The sequence below is a fragment of the Lynx rufus genome, unplaced genomic scaffold, assembly GCF_022079265.1.
Source record: "Lynx rufus isolate CCGP_SWC_20201006 ecotype Redwood Valley unplaced genomic scaffold, mLynRuf1.p SCAF_4, whole genome shotgun sequence".
NCBI lineage: Eukaryota > Metazoa > Chordata > Mammalia > Carnivora > Felidae > Lynx > Lynx rufus.
Window position 1 is genome coordinate 54,309,803 of NW_025814856.1, and position 23,365 is coordinate 54,333,167.

Consider the following 23,365-nt stretch of genomic DNA (forward strand, 5'->3'; position numbering starts at 1 on the left):
ACTTAATTTGTTTGAATGACTGTTTAATATGCGTCCCCATCTGATTATAAACTCCATGAGAGTAAGAATCACATCTGCTTTTGCTCATCATAATATCTGCAGTGCCTAGCACATATTAGATAATATATATTTGCTGAATAAATGATTAAAACATAAACCAAAATTTGGAAATATGAAAACTTTAAAGGAAGAATAAAAAGGGTGGGAAACAAATGCTAGGTTCTGTATGTGACAGGGAATGGCATGAGGTAAAGAAGTCCACATGGGCTAGAAGGCCTTGCATGCAATTTTAAGGAAATTTCTTTACTCCTCATGTAATCGTGGAGCCAGTGAAGGACTTTTAAGCAGTGGAAATGGCACCATTTGCTTTGTTTTAGATAGCCCTCACAAGCTACATGCAGCATGAAAAAAGAATTTGAAAGAGCAATGAGACAGTTGAAGGCCCAAACCAGGGCACTGACTTAGGAATGGACAATAGGGACAAACTTGAGGATCATGTGATTGAGGAGTAAAAGAGATCAGAATAACGCTAAGGTTGACAACATGGGTGACTGGTGGCTCCAGAAAGTCAGATCTAGTGATTCTCAAACTCATGGGACTTACTGCACTAGAATCATCTGAGGCCTTGATTAAAAACAGGGTTTTGGAGGGGCACCTGGGTGGCTTGGTCGGTTAAGCGTCCGACTTCAGGACTTCGGCTCAGGTCATGATCTCACGGCCCGTGAGTTCGAGCCCTGCGTTGGGCTCCGTGCTGACCGCTCAGAGCCTGCAGCCTGTTTCAGATTCTGTGTCTCCCTCTGTCTCTGCCTCTCCCCTGTTCATGCTCTGTTTCTCTCTGTCTCAAAAATAAATAAACGTTGAAAAAAAAAATTAAAAAAAACAAAACAAAACACAGGGTTTTGGGGGCACCTGGGTGGCTCAGTCAGTTCAACATCCGACTTTTGGTCTCGGCTTAGGTCATGGTCTCAAAGTTTATGAGTTCAAGCCCCACATCAGGCTCTGCACTAACATGTGGAGCCTGCTTGGGATTCTCTCTCCCCTCCACCTCTCTACCCTCCCCTGCTTTCTCTCTCTCTGAAAATACATAAAAACATTAAAAAAACAAACAAAAACAAAAACACGGTTTTCTAAGCTCCATATCAGACCTTCTAAATCAGAAATTCTGAGAATAGGGCATAAAAATTGTATTTTCAACTAGTGTCCTAAATGATTTCTTTTGCATTCATACAAGTTTGGAAACAACAGAGACAGGAAACATACTAGAAGATAAAAAGGTTTATGAGAGATTATGATGAATTTAATTTTGGAAATGATGAGTTTGAATTACCTATGCAGATAACCAACAGAGAGTGAGATAACTAATTCCGAAGATCACAGGACTGGCCCAGTTGGAGACCAATATTTGGTAGAAACTGAAAGTATGACAGCATTTAAGTTCACAGAAGAGTGAAAAGAGTGGTATGGCTATGGTTAAAACTCCAAAGGACACAACATTTAAGATGCAGAGAAAAGGATTTGCTCATTATTCAAAAAATACCTTAAAATGCTATTTCTGCAGGAGATATTTGTATGCAAAATGTTGTCCTACTAGGTGTTGGGAGGGATATCAAAACTAAGATGTGGCACCTCTTGCAAGCCCTGTGGACAGTTCTAGGCCTTCTCTCAATACATCAGCCAAAATGTCAGAGGTCTTATTCAAGTCCATAAGATTCCTTGTAAGAGTGTATGTTTACTAGAAAACACTAATTTGTTTCATTCCCAAAAGTCTTTAACTTAGAGGAGATCCTCAGTCTTCATTACCCACATCAACAACCTAATGTCCTTCTTCCTTCAAAGCTTTCCCAGATCCTCTGGACAGAATTAATTACTCCTTCCCTAAATACACATTTTTATATTGCTTGTGGCACTTATCACATTGTATCCTGTATTACATGTGGAGGCGGCAGAGTATTACAGAAAGGGGACCAGCCTACAGAAATCAAAAGCTTCACTCCTTATTTACAAGTTGTGTGACCCTGAAATCATTTATGTTTCCTACTTTGTGAATTAATGACAATAAGGACCTTCATTACCATCTCATAGAATTACTAAGAAGATCAAGTGAGATACTTCATGTCAAAGTGCTTTATTAAAATTCCTAAGTTACTTTTTTCTTCTATGGGTACATATTCTCTTTCCTGCTAGTTCTAAAAATCTTAAGAGCTGGGATCAAGTGTTATGTACCTATATATCCACTACAGCATTTTTCAGAACATCTTACATGTAACAGACACTCAGAAGTTTGGTCAAATATGTTGAACAGATGATATGAAAGAAAAAAAGAGAGACAAGTTATACCCTACCTCATTCCAAAAAAGACCTGAGGCAGCTGACACGATGTTTCTTTGACCACTCTCCTAACTATCCTGCCAGTAAATGCATTTGTCTTGTTTGTATCATTCCGCTTTCTGAAATAATCCTTTCTCCTACACCCACACACACACACATCTAAATCTTATTTCTCTTACAAGACCCAAATCAAAGCGCCCACCTCCACTTCCTCCGCTAAGCTTTGTATTCACTCCAAACTAGAAGGATCTTTCATCTTCTCAACTTATCCATACCATTTATCATACAGATAACTTTTATACTGTTTGCTGTATCTCCAACTAGACTGTAAGTTCACTGAGTCTAGGATCTGAAAGTTTTCAAATCCTCGGGAGAACTTTAAAGGTGAATAGTAGGTGTAATAGAAAAAGTCTTTAGTAGCCATTTTTAAAAATCTAAAGGATTTCAGAAAGATCTAAAATAAGACCATCTTATGTATGAAATGCTACCCTGACTTTTCATAAATTGAGTGCCAATTACTGATTGTTTCTGTATTATACATACAAATGAAGCTAATATTTTAAAGTACAGAAGGAAAAAGTACATCATTTGTATCTCCCAAATACTCAGACCAATGTCCAGCACATTAAAATGGAGAGACCATCTGGTATGGTAGGTAAAAGCAGTTTTTGAATGAAATAATGCCTAGAATACAGATGTTATTAAAACATATCTAATCAAAATGTAAATGCCTGCATTTAGTATTTAAGTTCTGAAACACTCTAGTTGTGCAACATGCTGGCAGTGAAACCATGGGCCTACTTAACTTCTCTATGCCTCTGCTGCTTCATGCAGAAAAAAATAGGGCTGTTTTAGAATTAATGAGAAAACTATATAATGTGTTTAAATATATTGCCTGCTACATAATAAGCACACAATGAATGTAGCTATCATTATCACCACTCCCAAATATTTCTTGATTAATAAATATTTCAGGGGTGCCTGGGTGACTTAGTTGAGTGTTTAACTCTTGATTTCGGCTCAGGTCACAATCTCACAGTTGTGGGATTGAGCCCTGCGCTGGGACACATGGAGCCTGCTTAAGATTCTCTCTCTCTCTCCCTCTGCACCTCTCTCCCACACTCATATGTATGCACTCTCTCTCTCAAATTAAAATTTAAAAAATAAAAATAAATATTTCATATATTCTACATAAAGGAAATTTAAATATTTTGATTTCTCTATCTCCAACTCAATATAAAAAAGTTACCATAAATTATGGTATTACAACAAAATATGTTGTAATATTACTCAATCAGTAAAAATCTAAAAAAGAATATTTATGGATATCTAAAAATGCTCAAGGCAGAATTTTAATAAAAAAGGATACAAAATTGTCCATTTAGTAAGATTCTAGTTTTATTTTTAAATGTTAATCTTAAAAGAACTAAATTTAAATGTTCTATGTATTTTGCATATTTAAGTAAGTAGTATATAGAGAAAACATGCCAAAATATTCACAATACTTATTTTTGTTTTTTCCTTCTTTTACTCTGTATGTTCAATGTTTTCTACATTAAGCATGCTTCTTTCAAATTCAAAACATTTAACTTTATGACTTTCAAATCACAAAGCACTTACAGAAAAAAACTGCTTTTGTGGATTTGAAGATGACCCTTTAAATGATGTAACTGCAGGACACTGGATATGTCAACAAAATTTTTATGTGGGAAAAAGACAGACACTGGTAAATCCAAAAAGGAAGGGAACAAGAACCTTTGTGTTCAACATGTCATGATTGTTCCAACCAGGTCTCATTTCCATCATTAGGTCAAAGCCATGCTTTGTACATATTAGGCACAAATAAATACCTGCCAAATCTGAATTTAAAAAAGGAATCTAGCTTAAAGGCCAAGAACCTACTTTTAAAACTAGACTTGTTAAGTGGCAGATGGCTAAGGCAGAAGCAGCTGGCTTTCAAAACACAATGGCTACATTGGAAAATCAACTCAACATTTGTCTTAGGGTTATGTTTGTACATGCATACATGTACATGCAAGTCTGTAATAATGCTGTTAACTTAAATGGGACACAGATATCAATGTACTCAAACAATTACCACCAGTATTAAAACATTTCATCCTCAACACAAAAATAGAGGCACCCATATTTGGAATTTGAAACAATCTCTCATACTAAGATAAAATAAAATAGAAGCTCTCCAAACTAATTTCCACTTAATTAACCAACCTGCCATATCATTCTCAAACTTCATTTTCTCTGAAAGCCACGCAGATTTTATCCTCACAGGATAATCAGTGTTCATGGCTGGTACACTATGGTACACTCCCATATACACTTAAGCTGCTACATCAGTTTGTTAAGTTATATTCATTTATAACTAAATAATTTAATTAAATACTACATAAACCAATCAGATGAGCATAAAAGGGTTTGTTATTTCTATGAAAACACAGGTGCTTTGGAAAGACTCAAGAAAAGCACATTGCTTTTTTAAAAACGAATTTAAGGGGCGCCTGGGTGGCTCAGTCGGTTGGGCGGCCGACTTCGGCTCAGGTCATGATCTCACGGTCCGTGAGTTCGAGCCCCGCATCGGGCTCTGTGCTGACAGCTCAGAGCCTGGAGCCTGTTTCGGATTCTGTGTCTCCCTCTCTCTGACCCTCCCCCGTTCATGCTCTGTCTCTCTCTGCCTCAAAAATAAATAAACGTTAAAAAAAAAAAAAAAACGAATTTAAAGTGGGCAAAGCCTTTCAAGAGATTAAAATCTAAGAGGCTGTCCCACACTGCTTCACAAGTGTCACCAGGTTATCACTCCACTTTATAAAAACTTAAAAACTAGAAATTATAATCCATGCAATGAGTGCAAGAAAGGTACAAAACTCCAATCAGTAGGTTTATATTTTAAAATTTTAAGGCCTTGGTTTTAAGTTAAAGTAAAATACTCAAAATACATACATACCATGTTTTGATAATAAAAACTTCAACTGACTTTTGATTAAGTGACAAACTATTATATTGGCTAATATAATATAAACCCAATTATATTGGCTAAGAAGGTAAGTAGAGTACTTTAGGTTCCACCAATTTGTTGTTCACAAAGAGAATGTAGCCTAAACTTCTAAGAAGCAAATAAAAAATCTAGTCAAATTTTATAAATCACAACTAATTTTACTGCATTCTGATTTTACACATGAATAACATGAGCTTTATCTCCCAGACTGGTGATTATAAATAAAATTATTAAAACTATAAGAAGTCCATTCTTCAGCAAGTGTTAACTAAGCAAATAGCAAACTGTCTGAATGAATGACTATTCTGCTAATTCTGAACAATTGTCAGATCACTTAAATGTCTAGAAATAATTAACATCAATTTTTAGAAATAATCTTCTTTTTAAAATCACCAGCCAGGGGAGCCTGGGTGGCGCAGTCGGTTAAGCGTCCGACTTCAGCCAGGTCACGATCTCGCGGTCCGTGAGTTCGAGCCCCGCGTCAGGCTCTGGGCTGATGGCTCAGAGCCTGGAGCCTGTTTCCGATTCTGTGTCTCCCTCTCTCTCTGCCCCTCCCCCGTTCATGCTCTGTCTCTCTCTGTCCCAAAAATAAATAAACGTTGAAAAAAAAAAAAAATTTTAAAATCACCAGCCAATCTTTACCAACTGCATAAAAAATAAATATTACCAATCTTTTCATGCCATTAGAGAAATACAAATTAAAAACCCCAATGCAATACCACTCACAAACTAGAATGGCTAAATTTAAAAATGATGACAATACCAAATATTGATGAGGATGTGAAGAAACTAAAATTTTCATACACTGCTGACAGAAATGCAAAATGGCACAGTCACTTTGTAAGTTAAACATGCATCGTGATAAATATATACGTGGTCTTCATTTCAGGTTCCTGGCACAGAGCTCCTGAAACCCTTGGATTTCTGGAGTGTGTGCTAATTGGATGACTTGTAGCCCCAGGATAGCTTTAGGATAGATGCAGAGTGCCAGAAAGACCAAGGCTCAATTAGAGGAGTGGAACTTTCATCCCCACCTCTCAACCTCCTGGAAAGGGAGAGGTTTTGGAAATGAGGTAATCACCAATGGCCAGTGATTTAACCAACTGTACATGCATAATGAAGCTGCCACAAAACTCCCTAAATGACATGGTTCAGAGAGCTTCCACGTTGGTGGACGCTATGTGTTGGGAGGGTGGTGTACCTAGAGAGACACAAAAGCTGTGCATCACCAAACCTCCCCATCTACCTTGCCCTAGGCAGCTGTTGTACTTTGGTGGTCCTGAATTGTATCCTTTATAATAAACCAATAAATGTAAGTAAAGTGCCTTTCTGGGTTCTGTGAGCCATTCTAGTAAATAACCAAACCTGAACAGGGAGTTGTAGAATAAATAGTTGGTTGGTCAGAAGCACAGGTGGGAACCTGAGACTTCCAACTGACATCTGAAGTGGAACCAAGTCCTTTAACAGTGAGATCTACATTAACTCTAACGAGTTACTGTCAGAATTTAATTGAATTGTAGGACACCCAGTTGGTGTCAGAACTGGTTGTCAGCATGGGGAAAAAAAAAACATACATTGGGCGTCAAAAGTGTTTTTGAGTTAAAACAAGGCAGACACATTTACCATATGAATCAGAGAAATGAAAACATTAAGTCCTACATACAAAAGTTTATAGCAGTTTTATTAATAGCGAGAAAATGGAAATAATCCAAATGTCCATCAACCAGGGAACAAATAAACAAATAGATACACATCAGAATACTACTCAGCAAGGAAAAGGAATGATGCAACAACTGATTCTCCAAAGCACTATGCTAAATGAAAGAAGCCAAACACAAAAGACTACATACTGTATAATACCACTTATAATAAATTCTAGAAAAGGCAAAACAATAGTAATAGAAAGTAGATCAGTGGTAGCCAGAGGCCAAGGATTAGAGAAAATAGGACAGACTACAGCAAAGGGGCATAAGAAATCAGTGCAGGGTGATGGAAATGTTCCACATCATGACTACTGTTTTATGACCACACCTTTTTAAAACTAATCAACTGTATATTTAAAATTGGTGGGTTTGCATGGACACCTCACTGGCTCAGTCAGAAGAGTGTGCAACTCTTCATCTCAGGGTCGTGAGTTCGAGCCCCACATTGGGTATAGAGAATACTTAAATAAGTAAAAACAAAACAAAACTTAAAAAAAATAATTGGTGGGTTTTCATAAAAATCCTAGAAGGTAGTAATTTCTCTGACATCAGTGGGAGTAACATTTTTTTAGGTATGTCTCCTGAGGCAAGGGAAACAAAAGCAAAAACAAACTATTGGGACACTTCATCAAAACAAAAAACTTCTGCATAGCAAAGGAAACAATCAACAAAAAACTAAAAGACAATCTACTGAATGGGAAATGACATATCCAGTAAAGGGTTAGTATCCAAAATATCTGTAAAGAACTTATATAACCAAAAATACAAATAATCCAATTAACAATGCAAAGACATGAACAGACATTTCTCTAAAGAAGACATATAGATGGCCAATAAACACAGGGAAAGATGCTCAACATCATTCATCATCAGGGAAATGCAAATCAAAGCCACAATGAGATATCACCTCACACCTGTCAGAATGTCTAAAATCAAAAACACTAAAGAATTGGTGAGAATGTGGAGAAAAAGGAACTCTTGTTTACTGTTGGTAGAAATACAAACTGGTGCAGCCACTGTGGAAAACAGTAGAGGTTCCTCAAGAAATTAATAATAGAACCACAACGGCATCCAGTAATTGCACTACTGGGTATTTACCCAAAGAATACAAAAAACACTAATTTGAATACATATATGCACCTGTATATTTACTGCATTATTTACAATAGCCACATTATGAAAGCAATCCAAGTAACCAATGACAGATGAATGGACAAAGAAAATATGGTACATATACACAATGGAATACTATTCAGTCATTAAAAAGAATGAAATCTTGCCATTTGCAACAACATGGATTGATCTAGAGAATACAATGCTAAGTGAAATAAGTCAGAGAAAGACAAATATTGTATCATTTCATTCACATGTGGAATTTAAGAAACAAGATGAATGATTAAAGGAAAAAAAAAGGACAAACCAAAAGAACACTCGTAACCATAGACAACAAACAGATGGTTACCAGAGGGGAGGTGGGTAGGGGGGGTTGAATGAAACAGATGAAGGGGATTAAGAGTACATTTATCTTGATGAGTAGTATTAATATATGGAATTGTTGAAATGACTATATTGTACACCTGAAACTAACACTATACTGTTAACTACACAGGGATTAAAATAAAACAATGAAGTAAAATCGGTGGATTTTTCTGTAAATACATGTATTAAAGAAACAATTATTAAAAATGTTCCCCCCCTGGCTCTCTATGAAGTTTTCTAAAGCAATATAAACACACACAATATGCTTTACTTACAATTTTTTTCTTTTTTTTTTTGAGAGTGGGGGGAGGGTGCACATGAAAGGGCAGAGGGGCATGGCGGGGTAGAGAGAGAGATCCACACCCAATGCAGGTCTCAATCTTGACCCTGAGCTAAGATCATGACCTGAGCCAAAATCAAGAGTCAGATGCTTAAGTGACTGAGCCACCCAGGCGCCCCTAATTTTTAACATAAAAGTCTATAATCACAGAATCACGAGTAAAAAAAAAAAATTCTTAGTGTTCTCTGGTACAGATTAAGACAAATTATATAGTTGCACTGTTAGTTATTGTCAACTAGATTGTATAATCAATGACCAAATGTCCTTTTTATTTCAAAGATAACTATTATGGGGGCGCCTGGGTGGCTAAGTAGGTTAAGTGTCTGACTTGGGCTAAGGCCATGATCTCATGGTTCAGTTCATGAATTCGAGCCCCGCTTCAGATTCTATGTCTCCCTCACTCTCTGACCCTCCCCCGCTCACACTCTCTCTCAAAAATAAACATTTAAAAAAAAAAAAAGGTAACTTTATGCACATAAATTTATATTATTTTCCTCATTTATACCTTTAATTTTAATGATGTGAATCATTATTCTGATGATTGCTATTCTGGTGAATATGTTATTCAGACAGGCTTAACTTCTTAAAATGATCTACTGTCTATTTACTCATTTGTTTCTAATGTCACATTTAGATGGAGAGGTTTAAAGGTTCTAGATTCAATATTTATATTTCCAGGCTAAATATTCAGTAAAATAAATTTGCCTGTGCCAGAAGCAGACACAGTATAAAAGTGAGACTGATTAATCATTAAAACTTAGGGAATACATAAAAATAAATCCAAAACACAACAAGATGGTGACTTATAGGGCAGACCTGGCCCACAAATATGTTCAGTTTGGCTTCTATACTAACAGGTTAAAAATCAGGAAATGACTAAACTCATTTTCAAATTTCTCAAATCAGAAGACCTGGCAAGACTGGGCTCACAGTCCCAAATCACAACCATCAGCTAAAGCTAAGAAGACATTGCCCCTTTAGACAGGACTTGTACTCTCCACTTTGTCCTAGCCCCATAACATGACTTCACTCATTGTTACTACCTGCCTGGCTACATGTACCTAAGTTTTCAAACCTTACCAGAACTATTTCTACTATGTGCCTTAACTAAGTTATTTTCATAAAACTAAGTTTTATGAAAAGAGCTCCCCTTAAATTTGTTAAGCCTAGTTCTCCCATCCAGGCAAACCTAAAAAACCTGTTTATTAAGAGTAAATTATAAGAATGCATGCACTTTATGACAGAATGCAAAATGTATACTGAATGCTGATGATGTGGCACAGTATATGAAAATTATAACCAATTTGGTATATTCCCATGCTAAGCAGACAAACCCAGATTCTAGAACTTTCTTGCCTTCATTAATGTAAGAAAGTCAATTCATGTGCAAAACCAAAACAAGAATCATCTTTGCTCCTCTACCATAAAACTGAGCCCTTAACACACAAAAGGCACATGAAAGATACTGAAGGTTTTAGCAAAAGGGTAAAATAAACAGAACATAGCAATATGTTAGGAAGCAAATAGGAATATAATTATAGGGATCCATTCATTAGCTAGAATGAGTATTATTCATCCCATGTATTTAATGGGAAAAAAACCTATTTTTTGCCACAACTTTGAGGTCCTTGCTATCTCTTTTTAGCTACCAAAAAGAAGTTTGGAGAGTCTTAGATATAAAGAACAGTAAGTTAACAGAAAAAGGAAATCTGGCAGACTTACCCGCTCTATAGTTGCCTCATCCCCTGGCAGACATGCAGCAGCAGCAGCACAAGCTATTTCCATCATAGCAGAGCTGGTTGGAGCATCAGTTGTAGATGAAGACCTGGGTCGGCCCGACTGCATAACAGTTGCCATCTCCTGGCCAGATTTCCTGTTGATTTGGGGGCTTCCCTTTGGGGCCTCTGGCTTGCCCCGCCTACTATGTAAGCTTGTCCCTCTCTTCATCTTGGGTGGCACTCGAATCTGCTGCAGGACACGATTCAGAGCTGTGGGGTGGGTGGGGACACCATCAATCTCAGCACATGCGTTCTGGCTTTCCAGATCCATTTCAGGTTCTGGATCTGCCTGAATTTGTTGCACATCGTGTGGAGACACTGATGACCTCCTGCGCTGGTGCTGGAAGAGATGCTTCAAGCCTTGGCCAATCACATTAATGTTCTCCAAAGCATTGTGGGTCATTTTAGACAGCTTCTGTTCTGATTCTGTCTGCTTTCTGGCCTCGGCATCTTGGGATTTGCCTCCAGGATCAGGGTCCTCATATAACTGTTCACTGCCCGAAGGCTCCATCAGTAGATTTAATATGCTTATTTGCAAACTCAAAAAATTTTAAACACACCAAGACTGTCAAATTAGGTAGGCATTTGCTTCAACAGTAACTACACATGCAGCTGTGAGACGGAGGCTTCATGCCTATCTAATGCTTAAAAAAAAAAGAAGAAAAGCAAAGAAAGAAAGAAAAGAGCATCTTATTATAAGTCCATGCAGAATTTTCAGTGTTAAAGAAAAAAACATGCCACTAGCCAAACAAACAGGCAATATCATTAAGCAATCTTTAATCAGAAGATTAAAAGACAGTTTTCTAGATAATGGGTAATGATTATTTTCTAGAATAGGAAAAAAGCTAAAAATAAGTACACAGCAAATGAAAATAGCAATGTTAAAAAAAAAAATCCCTACAGGTTTCAACATATGAAGAACTGAATACCAGAGGAGTCATCTTGGAATGGAAACCATAATAATAGTTTACAGAACAGCCATTACTTGGGAAATCAAGAAGGAACAGACCATTCATACGTACAGTCTAGATAAGGCAATTTAATTCCTTTCAGTCACAACCACAGTTAATTGTCCATATGCTGAAACTCAGCAAAGTAAATTCAAAGAATAATAGTGAGAAGTGGACATCCCAATCTAACTGTGGATTTTAATGGAAAAGAGAAATTTCTTGTTACCAATCATATTCATCAGTCACTGGTAAACAGGGGTGTTTATTGAGAAGAAAATGGAAACAAAAATCTTGCAAGTTGAATTCTCCGCTGAACACAAAGGACCATCTGGCACCATATGAGCAAATGATCCAGGCAGAATCTGTCTCTACAGAAACTAGAGCCTTGCCCTGTACCAACTATCAAGAAGAGAGCTTCAGAGTCACTCCAGAGGTGGGGAACAAGAAGCAAGACAGTTTACATTTCAAATGGACAAGTGTTGAACAGCTGGGAGTTGGTCCCCACCCCCACCCTACCCTATGAAAAAGAGATTCAAAGAAATCCCTTTCTTTGAATAGTGTCATCTCTGACAGAAGCTTCTCACATATCCACACAAATTAAAAGCAACGAAGTAACACAGTAACTGGGTAGACGGAAGAGTAGAGAAAAAGAAAGGTTAAAATGCAATCACACACCAATATTAAATGCAGGAAATTAAAAGGAAGCTGAAACTAAGAGATGTAAAGTCAGCAAAACTGCCATGGTTATGGAAATCACATGCAAAAAAAAAAAAGGAAAGGAGATGGTAGGGATGAGATTTAATGGAAAGAAACAGTACTTTTGTATTGAGGTTCTGCAAATATATAAGTTTGTATTAATGCACAGAACCTGAGGACAAAATATGATATAGGATGTTCTTTATTTCCCTATTTTCCCTCAATTTTTTGTTCAATGAGCTTTGAAACTCCCTACACTACCAAGTACTTTGAACAGCCTAAGTCACTACTAGTAAGGCCCTATGGGGGTCATGTTCTGGGGATATGGAGACTCCTTGCCACCAAGTAGCAATCTAGAAGGCATAAACTAGTTGGAATGTAAGAGTGAACTGTGAACTAAAGGATACTAGAGTTCAGAGGGGTAGGAATGCAAACCCTCTAGTTTTCTTCTTGGTAACTACTCTCAGAAGGAAGACCTTCTTACCGTGTATATGGCACTGTCATTGTGGCTCTGCTGTCCATATTCTTTCATACTTATTTACTCATCTCCTGACCTCTTCATGACTCAGAGGCATAAACATCACGACAGACTTAAAGACATTTATCTCTCACCAGTACCTTCCCACTTTCTAAATACCACAAAATTCTTTGCTCCTAAATTAGGCAAATGAGTAGCAGTCATGAGAACAGGAAATTTCACTGCTTTTTGCTTAAACTCTTTGTGGTCATGCTGAAATCCTGCCATACCACCGGGGCCTCTTGCCCTTTTCCTGATTGCACATTGCTTTTGTTTTTCCTCTTCCCATTGAGGGAGCTCAGAATGAAACCCTTAATCCTTATTAGTTAATGACAGTCTTGGCCTTTACTGGAGTTTTCTGGGGCTCCTTGAGGACAAAAATATTGCCAATATTGCCAGTAGTACATATATTTAATTATACTCACCTTCACTCATGAGTTTGTGGAGCACACTAATAGTTATTGAATTATTTCCACCCTACAAAGCATTGAGCCCCTCAGAGAAGAAGGGCTATGTAACCAAGATACTCCAGTAACTAATCTGGGCAATTGAGACCCTGAGAAGATGGGAAGATGTGAAAGCAACAGACTAATAAGGTAGTAATTTACCTTTCTCCTTATTTGTATTCCATTAGCTAAATAATACAACTGATTTTTTTGTTGTATCTGGAAGCAAAAGATAGAAGTTTCTCCCATGAGAGTAAAAGATACCACAATAAAGGAATGGTGTCAAAGTTAGCTGGAAAACCAAATAAATAACGTACTTTACTTGTCCTATATATAAAGATGTTACCTGTAAACCTGTTTCTTTGGGCAGTGTTATAAGCTAATCAAATGGCCATCTGATAATTAAAAAAAAAAGGGGGGGAAACATAATACATTTTTAACATAACTTCATTTGAGATTTCACTAGCATCTGTACATCATCTTTATTTTCAAACAACTGGAAATGATGACTGATTACAAATAAAAAAAATAACAGCATTCCTAAGAAAACCTAGAAACAGAGTGTCAATTTCCAAGCCAAAGCTTGCACAGGCTATCTATACAGCTGCAAAGGTTATATACTACAACAGTAATAAGTTCTGGGATTTCTAAAGGCAAGACATACCTTAATCATACTAAGCAGAGGCCTATTTAGCATGGAACCCTAAAAAACCAAAATTAAGCTTTAAACATCAAGTTCTAATATAAGAATTTTTAAAAACAACCTGTTGCACTGACTCTAAAATGTACTAGTATTTATACTTGTATCTATTATCTGCATTACTGCTGTGATAACAATACAAACAAAAAATATGGTCAAAATTTTGAAGCTTGTTAAAATTTTCTGTAGGTCAACAGACAATCTTTAAGGCTACCTTTTGATATACACCAAATATGATGGAAGGTCAAATACTGTGTCCAAAATACCAAAGACAGTGATGGTATACTGCTGACAGTAAGAATGCAAGCACTAAACAAATTCAATAATGTCAAAATTTTTTAGGACTCCCTTATTTTCTCCTTTAAGACAGCAAATTCAAATGAGTAACCCTGCTCAGTTTATAAAACTCTCCAAACAATATATTGAGATGCCTGGTTTAACACAAGTTCAATCATAAAGTATCATAAGATAGAAATGTTGGCTTCACTTTTATTCACTCAGCTTCTCTGAAAAGTAAAGTTTTTATAAGTAAACCAGAAGAAGTAAAGAAAGAGAAAAAGGAGTAGAAGGATGTAAGGAAAAAGAGGGGAAAGAATACAAAGTAAGGAAAAGAGAAGGAAAAGGTAGCTATCTACAGACCAGGTATTTCAGAGAACTTTGTTAAATTCTCCGAAATTTTAACAATTTTTCTAGAAAGACATAATACACCATTACTTCACATTCAAGAAACAATCTACTCTGAATTAAAATCAGAAATAAGTTTAAAAGTTATGTTTTAAAACTCTGGCAAATGTTTAGGAGGGTGCTCTGGAAAACCATTCAAATTATATATAAATTATCTTTATTTCTTTTTTTCTTTACTTTTTTTTTCTTTTCTGATAGATATGGTGACCAAAGCCTTTTGGCTTGGCTATCAACCAAGTTATTTCACTAACCATAAAGAGTTGTATACTTGCCTTTATCACTCTTCTTCAAGCACTTCTAAGGTGTACAGGAATCCTTTCAGGAAAAGCTGAAAGTGAACATTAAGAATTACAAAGTGAAAAACTTAGATGGGTAGCTTATCTATTACATACACACAGAAAAAAACTGAGTTTATATGTTTATGTTAATATTTATCTTTCACTGGTAGGAGTAGGGTAATTTTTTCTAATATTTTTCAGTGTCTTCTAATTTTTCACAAATGTTATGAAGAAAAATTATAATCAACAAAGAAGATATTTTTGAAAAAAGTGCTAACTTGTTAGTACTTAAGGAAGTGCACATGTAATAAATAGCAATGAATATTTTTACACTCTCATACTGAATTAGGAATGGCTATTAATTTTAAACTTAAAATGAAATGCAAAGCAAGCACATAAAGACAATATTATAAGCAAATATTTTTTCAAGTAGTTCGCAATTCTAGATCTGTAATATTGCATTCAAAGCTAACTCTTAAAAACTGTATCTACCATGTACAATTGAGAATCAAGATGCACGAAAATCGAAATTTTTGTCGAAAACGACCTTCTGACAGCCATTACCAGAGAAACTATTTAATTAAACAAGTACTGGGGGAGCATTTGTTTTATGCTCAGCATTATACAGACCAAGTGAAAGCATATTACCCTGCCCTTGAGGAACTCACAATCTGGGACGGAAAGTCAGATTCATGTACTTAAAACGAAAGGAAACTAGCACAAAACCATATTATTAAGCTAAAATGTGTGAAGAAAACTGCAATTAATATTAGAAGATCAGTTAAGAACAGATTTGTTCAGAAAAGCTTCATGAAACTTTTAACTGAGCTTTGAAGGATGAGAAAATGGATGAATAAGCAGGAAGATATGGACCAAGATTTCCATCTAGAAGAGCAGTAAACACAATATGTTTGGGGGCCAGTAAAGATGCTAGATGACTCTACTGGTCTATATACATTCCTAAGGCAACTGAAGAATGGGGTGGCTCGTGGGTAGATGTGAGAGAGGACTTCCTATCACATAGTCTTTTGTACCTTTTGAATTGTGCCTTACGACTATTATTACATATTGAAAAATAAACATATTTTTAAAAAGGAAGGAATCACATGTTTTAATCTCTGGGGTAAACATTTAAAAAGTAGTAAAACAATACATAATTACTATGATAATAGAAAGGAAATACAAATTAAAATGCCCAAATGAATGCAAAAAGGAGGGTAGATCACAGAACAAGTAGAACTTAATATAAAAGCAAAACATAAGGTGTCAAATAGAAGCTCAAATATTCCAGTAACTACACTAATATAATCAGACCAAAAGACAAAAATTATTGCACTAATAAAGAACAAAACTCAACTATTATGGTGTTCACAAAAATCACTCCTAAAATAAAAAGAAAACAGTTAAAAATAGGGGCGCCTGGGTGGCTCAGTCAATTGAGCATCAGACTTCGGCTCAGGTCATAATTTCACGGCTCGTGAGTTCAAGCCCTGCACTGGGCTCTGTGCTAACAGCTCAGAGGCTGGAGCCTGTTTTGGATTCTGTGCCTCCCCCTCTCTCTGCCCCTCCTCCGCTCCCACTCCGTCTCTGTCTCTCTCAAAAATAAACAAACATTAAAAAAAAAGGCGGGGAGGCACCTGGTTGGCTCAGTTGGTTAAGCGCCTGACTCTTGGTTTCAGCTCAAGTCACAATCTCACAGTTTCATGAGTTTGAGTCCCACTTCGGTCTTGGGATTCTTTCTCCCTCCCTCCCTCCCTCTCTCTTTCTCTCTCTGCCCCTCCCCTGCTCACACTGTCTTGGTCTCTCTCAAAAATAAATAAACTTAAAAAAAAAAAAAAAGAAAAAACAGTTAAAAAGTATAGGACGGTCATACAGACATAAACTAAAAGAAAGCCTCTCTAGCCATATTAATAGTACTCAAAGTAGACTTTAATGCAAAAAGCATTTATAGGTGTATAATTCATAGAATTCAAGTATAACTCATGAGTAAGATATAACACTTTAAGATTCGTACACACGTAATAACATAGCCTTCAAATATATAAAGTTAAAGTTGGAAAAATTACAAATAGTGAAAAATATCCATAATCATAATGGGGAAACTTTTAACAACTCTGAGTAGCTGACCAATGACTCAGAAAGAGATTAGAAAAGGATAAAAATATAGATTTAAATAGCATGATTAACCAGACCTACACTACCCAATAACTGAAGAATAAATATCAAGCACAGAGATCTTTTACCAAAATTGATCATATGCTGAGCCCTAAGGTAAGTCTCACAAGTTACTCTGTGACCACAGTGTGGATTCCTAATGTTCAGAGAGTGAAAAGAATCACACTCTTCCTACCCGAACCCCATTTTCTCTTGATCTAACCTCTAGCAATACAGCAGAGACGGGAAGTTGGGCCACACGGGTGAAGGCGGGAAGGAAATACAGGCTTCCAGTTATGGAATAAGTCATGGAAATAAAAGGCACAGCATAAGGATACAGTCAATGTAACAAAGGAACATCGATGTAAAGACACAGATCGTAGTTATACTTGAGGTGAATGGACATAGCATAATACATAAGCTTGTCATATCACTAAGCTGTATACCTGAAACTAATGTAACACTGTTATGTCAACTATACTCAAAAAAACATACATACATAAATTTTTAACATACAGCAGGGATAGAGCAACACAGTGGCTGGACAAATACCCAAAACCCGGAAAAAGGGAAAGCTTTCTCTCCAACTAAAGGAAATATAGTCCCAAGAGCATGGGAGAATTCCATTGCAGTTAGGAGGATTTAAAATATAATTTTGACAAACTGCTTAAGACTGAATGTGGGCTAACATGAGGCTGGAAAGCCCCTGGGGGCTACAATCATAAGAGTTCTCACCCTGATGTACGCTTTTTTCCAGGAACTTCAAAACAATCTCTAATGCAGGGGCGTGGATCTGAGAATATGCAGAAAAAGCTCCTCATCCTTGCCCTCACCCATACCTATGAAGCTTGAAGAGTAGAATAGCCAATGCCAATCAGCCGAGATCTATTTCCCCCATCTCCCTATGGAACAAAAGGCTTAATCTGCAAAGAAAAATTCATCAAATACCCAGAGGACACTGGTAGAATCCCACTAGAGCTGAAGGAAAGAAAAAGAGACTGAGGATACTGACACACAATTTTCACTCTCTGTAAAGTAACAATAACCTTAATGCAGGGTGAGAGAGGTTTGAAAAACCTTAACTTTAAAAACCTTATGTTTTAGGGGTAACTGGGTGGCTCAATCAGTTAAGCAAATGACTTTGGCTCAGGTCATGATCTCCTGGTTGGTGACTTAAAGCCCCAAGTCAGGATCTGTGCTGATAGCTCAGAGCCTGGAGACTGCTTCAGATTCTGTGTCTCCCTCTCTCTCGCCCTCCCCCACTCACACTCTCTTTCTCTCAAAAATAAACATGAAAAAATTTTTTTAATTAAAAAAATTTTAATAAAAAAATAAGTAAAATCCTTAGGTTTTAAAAATTAATCTAGACACTGCAGGTGGGTAAAAAGAAAGAAGAGGAGAAACTCTACCCAAGGAAGTGGAATGTAAAGTTTTGTGAAGCCCACATCTACAAGACCCAGATTCTAACATCTGCCTAAATCTGAGGCTTAACAGACCATCAAGAATTCCTCTTATCCTCCATTACCACACTAACAAGCTCCAAATAAAAATAACAGTGGAATATAGCTGCAAGAGACAGACTCTGAGAAACAGTATAGAGGGAAAATCCAAAGCTAAGCATGGAGATAAGGGATGCTAGGAGACAAAGGACACTAGAAAAACTTGGAAGTCTCTGGGTTCCCATGGCAAGAACAAATATCAACTCTGGTAACCATGGCAATAATAAACTTCAAATATAGCCCAACCCCTAACAAATTAACACAAATTCCACCTTAAATGAGAGCAGAAAAAGGGATGCCTGGGTGGCTTAAGTGAGCATCTGGACTCTTGATTTTGGCTCAGGCCATGATGCCAGGGTCTAGCAGAAATTTGCAGTCTTCTTCAAGCATATAAAATATTTACTTCAGTATCTCCTATCCTATACAATATGTTCAGCTTTCAACAAAAAAATTATGAAGTATGCCAAAAACACAGCTTGAAGAAACAACGCAATCATCAGAACTAGATTCAGATATGACAGATTTTGGACTTAGAAGGGAATTTATAGGGGCGCCTGGGTGGCACAGTCGGTTAAGCGTCCGACTTCAGCCAGGTCACGATCTTGCGGTCCGTGAGTTCGAGCCCCGCGTCGGGCTCTGGGCTGATGGCTCGGAGCCTGGAGCCTGTTTCCGATTCTGTGTCTCCCTCTCTCTCTGCCCCTCCCCCGTTCATGCTCTGTCTCTCTCTGTCCCAAAAATAAATAAACGTTGAAAAAAAATTTAAAAAAATTAAAAAAAAAAAAGAAGGGAATTTATAAATTCAGAGACATGGAAATTATAAGAAAGGATCAAGTGGAAATTCTAGAAATAAAAACAGTAACAAAGAACAAAAGTTTATTAGTAGACTTGAAACAGCTGAAAAAAGAATCAGTGAACTTGAAAATAAGCTAACAGAAATTACCCAAACTGAAAAGTAAAGAAGAAAAAACAGTAGGAAAATAAAACAGGAGAGAACATCTGAGAACTGTGGGAAAATCAAACAATGTAACATACACATACTTAGAATGGCAGGAGACAGAAAGAATGGAGAAGAAGTATTAGAATGCCCAAGAACTAAGCAAAATTAGTGACAAGGCACCAAACTACAGACTTAAGAAGCTCCAAAAACAAATAAGATAAATATATCCTCCCCCACCAAAATACACATGCCTGGGCCTATCATATTTAAATTGCTGAAAGGCAAAGAGAAAATCTTGAAGATAGCAAGAGAGGGGAAAACATATTGCATACAGAGGAACAAAAATAAGGATTATAATAAACTTTGTCAGAAACGTTGCCAAGTAAGACAATGGAGTGACAACTTAAAAATGCTGAAAGAAAAAAACTGCCCAGCCAGTACTCTATATCAAGTAAAAATATTCTTCATAAGGAGAAATAAAGACTCTCTCAGACAAACAAAAACAAAGAATTCATTGCCAGCAGACCCACCATACAAGAAATATTAAAGGAAATTCTTCAGGCAGAATGGATACAGGTGAAAAGCTTGGATCTACCCAAAAAAATGAATAAACGAAAGTACAATAAAGTCTTTCCTCTTTCAGATTTTTAAAAAAAATTTTTTAACGTTTATTCATTTTTGAGAGATGGAGAGAGAGCATGAGTGGTGGAGGGGCAGAGAGAGAGGGAGACACAGAATCGGTAGCAGGCTCCAGGCTCTGAGCTGTCAGCAAAGAGCCTGATGTGAGGCTTGAACCCACAGGCCACGAGATCATGATCTGAGCTGAAGTCAGACGCTTAACTGACTGAGCCACCCTGGCACCCCTCTCTTTCAGATTTTTAATTACTCTAAAATACAATTGTTTGAAGCAGTGAACAACGTACTGGTTATTTATAGCATATGTAATAAAATATATTAACAACAGTGACAGTGAAAGGAAGAATTAGGAACATAAAATATTAAGATACATGCACTACATGTGAAGTGGTATAATTTGAAGGTATACTAAAATTATTTTAAAACATATACTGTAAATCCAAAGACAACAACTAAAAACCATTTTAGGTGAGTACAAATAAGTCAACAGGGAGGATATAATACTAATAAAAAGCTCAATTCACACTACAGAAGGCAAAGGAAAAAAGAAATGCAACAAATATAAACAGCTAGCAAGATGGTAAGTTTTAATCTAACTAATTATTACTAAATAGTTATTAATAATAACTAATTAATAATTAAATAATTACCTTAATAATATGGTCTAAAAAAACACCAGTTAAAAGACAAATTGTTAGACTGGATAAAAAAGCATGATCAAGCTAAAAGCCATCTACAAAAAGTCCACTAAATATAAAGATTAAGGAGCACCTGGGTGGCCAGTCGGTTAAGCATCCAACTTTGGATCTCATGGTTCATGAGTTCGAGCCCCATGTCAGGCTCTGTGCTGACAGCTCAGAACCTGGAGCCTGCTTCAGATTCTGTGTCTCCTTCTCTCTCTGCCCTCCCCCACTCACACTCTGTCTCTCTCTCTCTCTCAAAAATAGACATTAAAAAAAACCTTTTTTTTAATATATAAAGATTTAGATAGGAAAAGGTAAAACAATAGAAAGATACCATACACTCACCAAAAGAAAGTACAGCCAAATCAATTTCAAAGCAGACTTCAGAATCAGAAAGACTGTCTAGGATAAGAAGGCCACTACATAATGATAAATGGGTCAATTCTCCAAGAAGAATGTAACAATCATAAATACACATGCACTCTAAAATAAGAGCTTTAGGGGCGCCTTGGTGACTCAGTCAGTTGAGCATCCATCCGACTCTTGATTTCAGCTCAGGTCATGGTCCTGGGGTGGTGGGATTGTGCGCCAAATTGAATTCCATGCTAAGCATGGAGCCTGTTTGCATTGGTCTCTCTCTCTCTCTCTCCCCCCCCCCCTCCTGCCTTCTGCCCATTTCCCTCACTTGTGCTCTCTCTCTGGAATTTAAAAAAAAAAAAAAAAAACTATTAAAATAAGAACTTTAAAATACATGAGGCAAAAACTGATGGATCTAACAAGAGAAACAGACAAATCTACAATTATAGTTAAAGAGTTTTGGGGTGCCTGATGGCTCAGTCAGGTGAACGTCTGACTCCTGATTTTGTCTCAGGGTCATGAGGTCATAAAGTCAAGCCCTGCATTGGGCTCCACACTAAGCTTGAAGCCTACTTGGGATTCTTTCTCTCTTCTCCTCTCCCCTCTCTCTCTAAATAAAATTAAATAAATAAATAAATAAATAAATAAATAAATAAATAAATAAATAAATAAAAAGACTTTCAACTCAGTAACTGTTAAAACAAGTAGGCAGAAAATCAGGAAGGAGACCTCAATAGTACTACCACCTAACTTACAAGACATTTGCAAAACACTTTACCCAATAACTGGTAAATATACATTCTTTTCAAGTGCACTTGGAACACTCACAAAGACATATTATATTCTGGGCCATAAAATAAATCTCAACACTATTTTTTTGTGCTCGCTTCAGAAGCACATATACTAAAATTGGAACAATACAGAGATTATCATGGCCCCTGTGCGAGGGTGACACGCAAATTCGTAAAGCATTCAGTATTTTTACAAAACAGAAGAGACTCATAAATATGGAGAACAAACTGAGGGTTACTGGAGGGGTTGCGGGAGGGGGGATGGGCTAAATGGGTAAGGGGTACTAAGGAATCTACTCCAGAAGTCATGGTTGCACTATATGCTAACTAATTTGGATGTAAATTTTAAAAAATAAAAAATAAAATTTAAAAAAATAAATAAAATATTGTTTTTTATGATGTAAAGTACATTCTCAGATCCCAATGAAATTACATTAAAATCAATTAGCAAAAGATCTGGGAAAGTTGCCCCAAATACTTGGATATTAAACAATATACTCCTAAATAACCCATGGGTAAAAGAGGAAGCCTAGAAAAAAACAGAAATATTTTCAAATAAGTGAAAATGGAACATCAAAACTTGTGGGATGTTAAAACAGTGCCCAGAGAAAAATTTATAGTTTTAAATGCATATACAGTAAAACCTTGGATTGCGAGTAACTTGCTCTGTGAGTGTTCTGCAAGACGAGCAAACATTTCTAATAAATTTTAACTTAATGAGTGATGTCTTGTAATACAAGTAGTATGTGACACCGAACATCACATGATTACATGATCACAACTGAGCCAATGGTTCTTCTCTCTCCCGCTGTCTCTCTCTGCAGGATTGTGGATGATTGTCTCCCATGCTCAGATGCTCCGTCTCAGGCCACAGCGTTTGGCAGAAATCAGGGTTTTTCAGAAGGTTGGAAGGTACCCACAACTGGCACTAGTGTATTTTTTTGTCACTTCAAAGCACCTATGGACAGTCCTTTGCTTTTCCATACAAGAGTAAGCTTAGGAATGCTTTGCTTCATTCTAGGTCAGGCTGCCTGCAGACATAGACCCTTTCCTCTGCTGCCTTGTTGCCAGTTACATTAAATACAGCATCTGACAGCAGTTTATTAATACTGTACTGTAGTCAACATCTTTGTGAGTGTATACAATGGCCCCCATGCAGAAAAAGATTCCAGTGGGCCAAAAGATAGCAGTGATTCCATTAGTGATAATGAACCCTCCTCCTCTCACACCAGTCAGGAAGGTTTTCAAAGGTAAGTGCAGGCTAATTTATTTTTCTTTATATTTTGTATTTTCCCTACTATTTTATATTATATTACAGTATTGTAATCATTTTTATATGAATATTTTTGGGTTGTAGAATGAATCATCTGAGTTTCCATTATTTCTTATGGGGAAATTC

At 36.7% G+C, this 23,365-nt stretch overlaps 1 protein-coding gene and 1 non-coding gene across 2 annotated transcripts in view; one reads left to right on the plus strand and one right to left on the minus strand.

Moving 5' to 3' along the window:
• The window catches only part of TMCC1 (transmembrane and coiled-coil domain family 1), a 191,412-nt gene extending 180,130 nt beyond the window's left edge, over positions 1-11,282 (minus strand). Inside the window, exon 1 of the mRNA XM_047095890.1 lies at positions 10,583-11,282. Within this exon, the coding sequence (XP_046951846.1) occupies positions 10,583-11,149 (567 nt within the window). The 5' untranslated portion in view covers positions 11,150-11,282. The remainder of the gene's footprint in view (positions 1-10,582) is intronic.
• A 10,772-nt stretch (positions 11,283-22,054) lies between these two features.
• Positions 22,055-22,158, plus strand: LOC124525194 (U6 spliceosomal RNA). The gene has a single exon (XR_006965417.1). It is a non-coding gene; the product is annotated as a U6 spliceosomal RNA (small nuclear RNA).
• Positions 22,159-23,365: the final 1,207 nt, after the last annotated feature.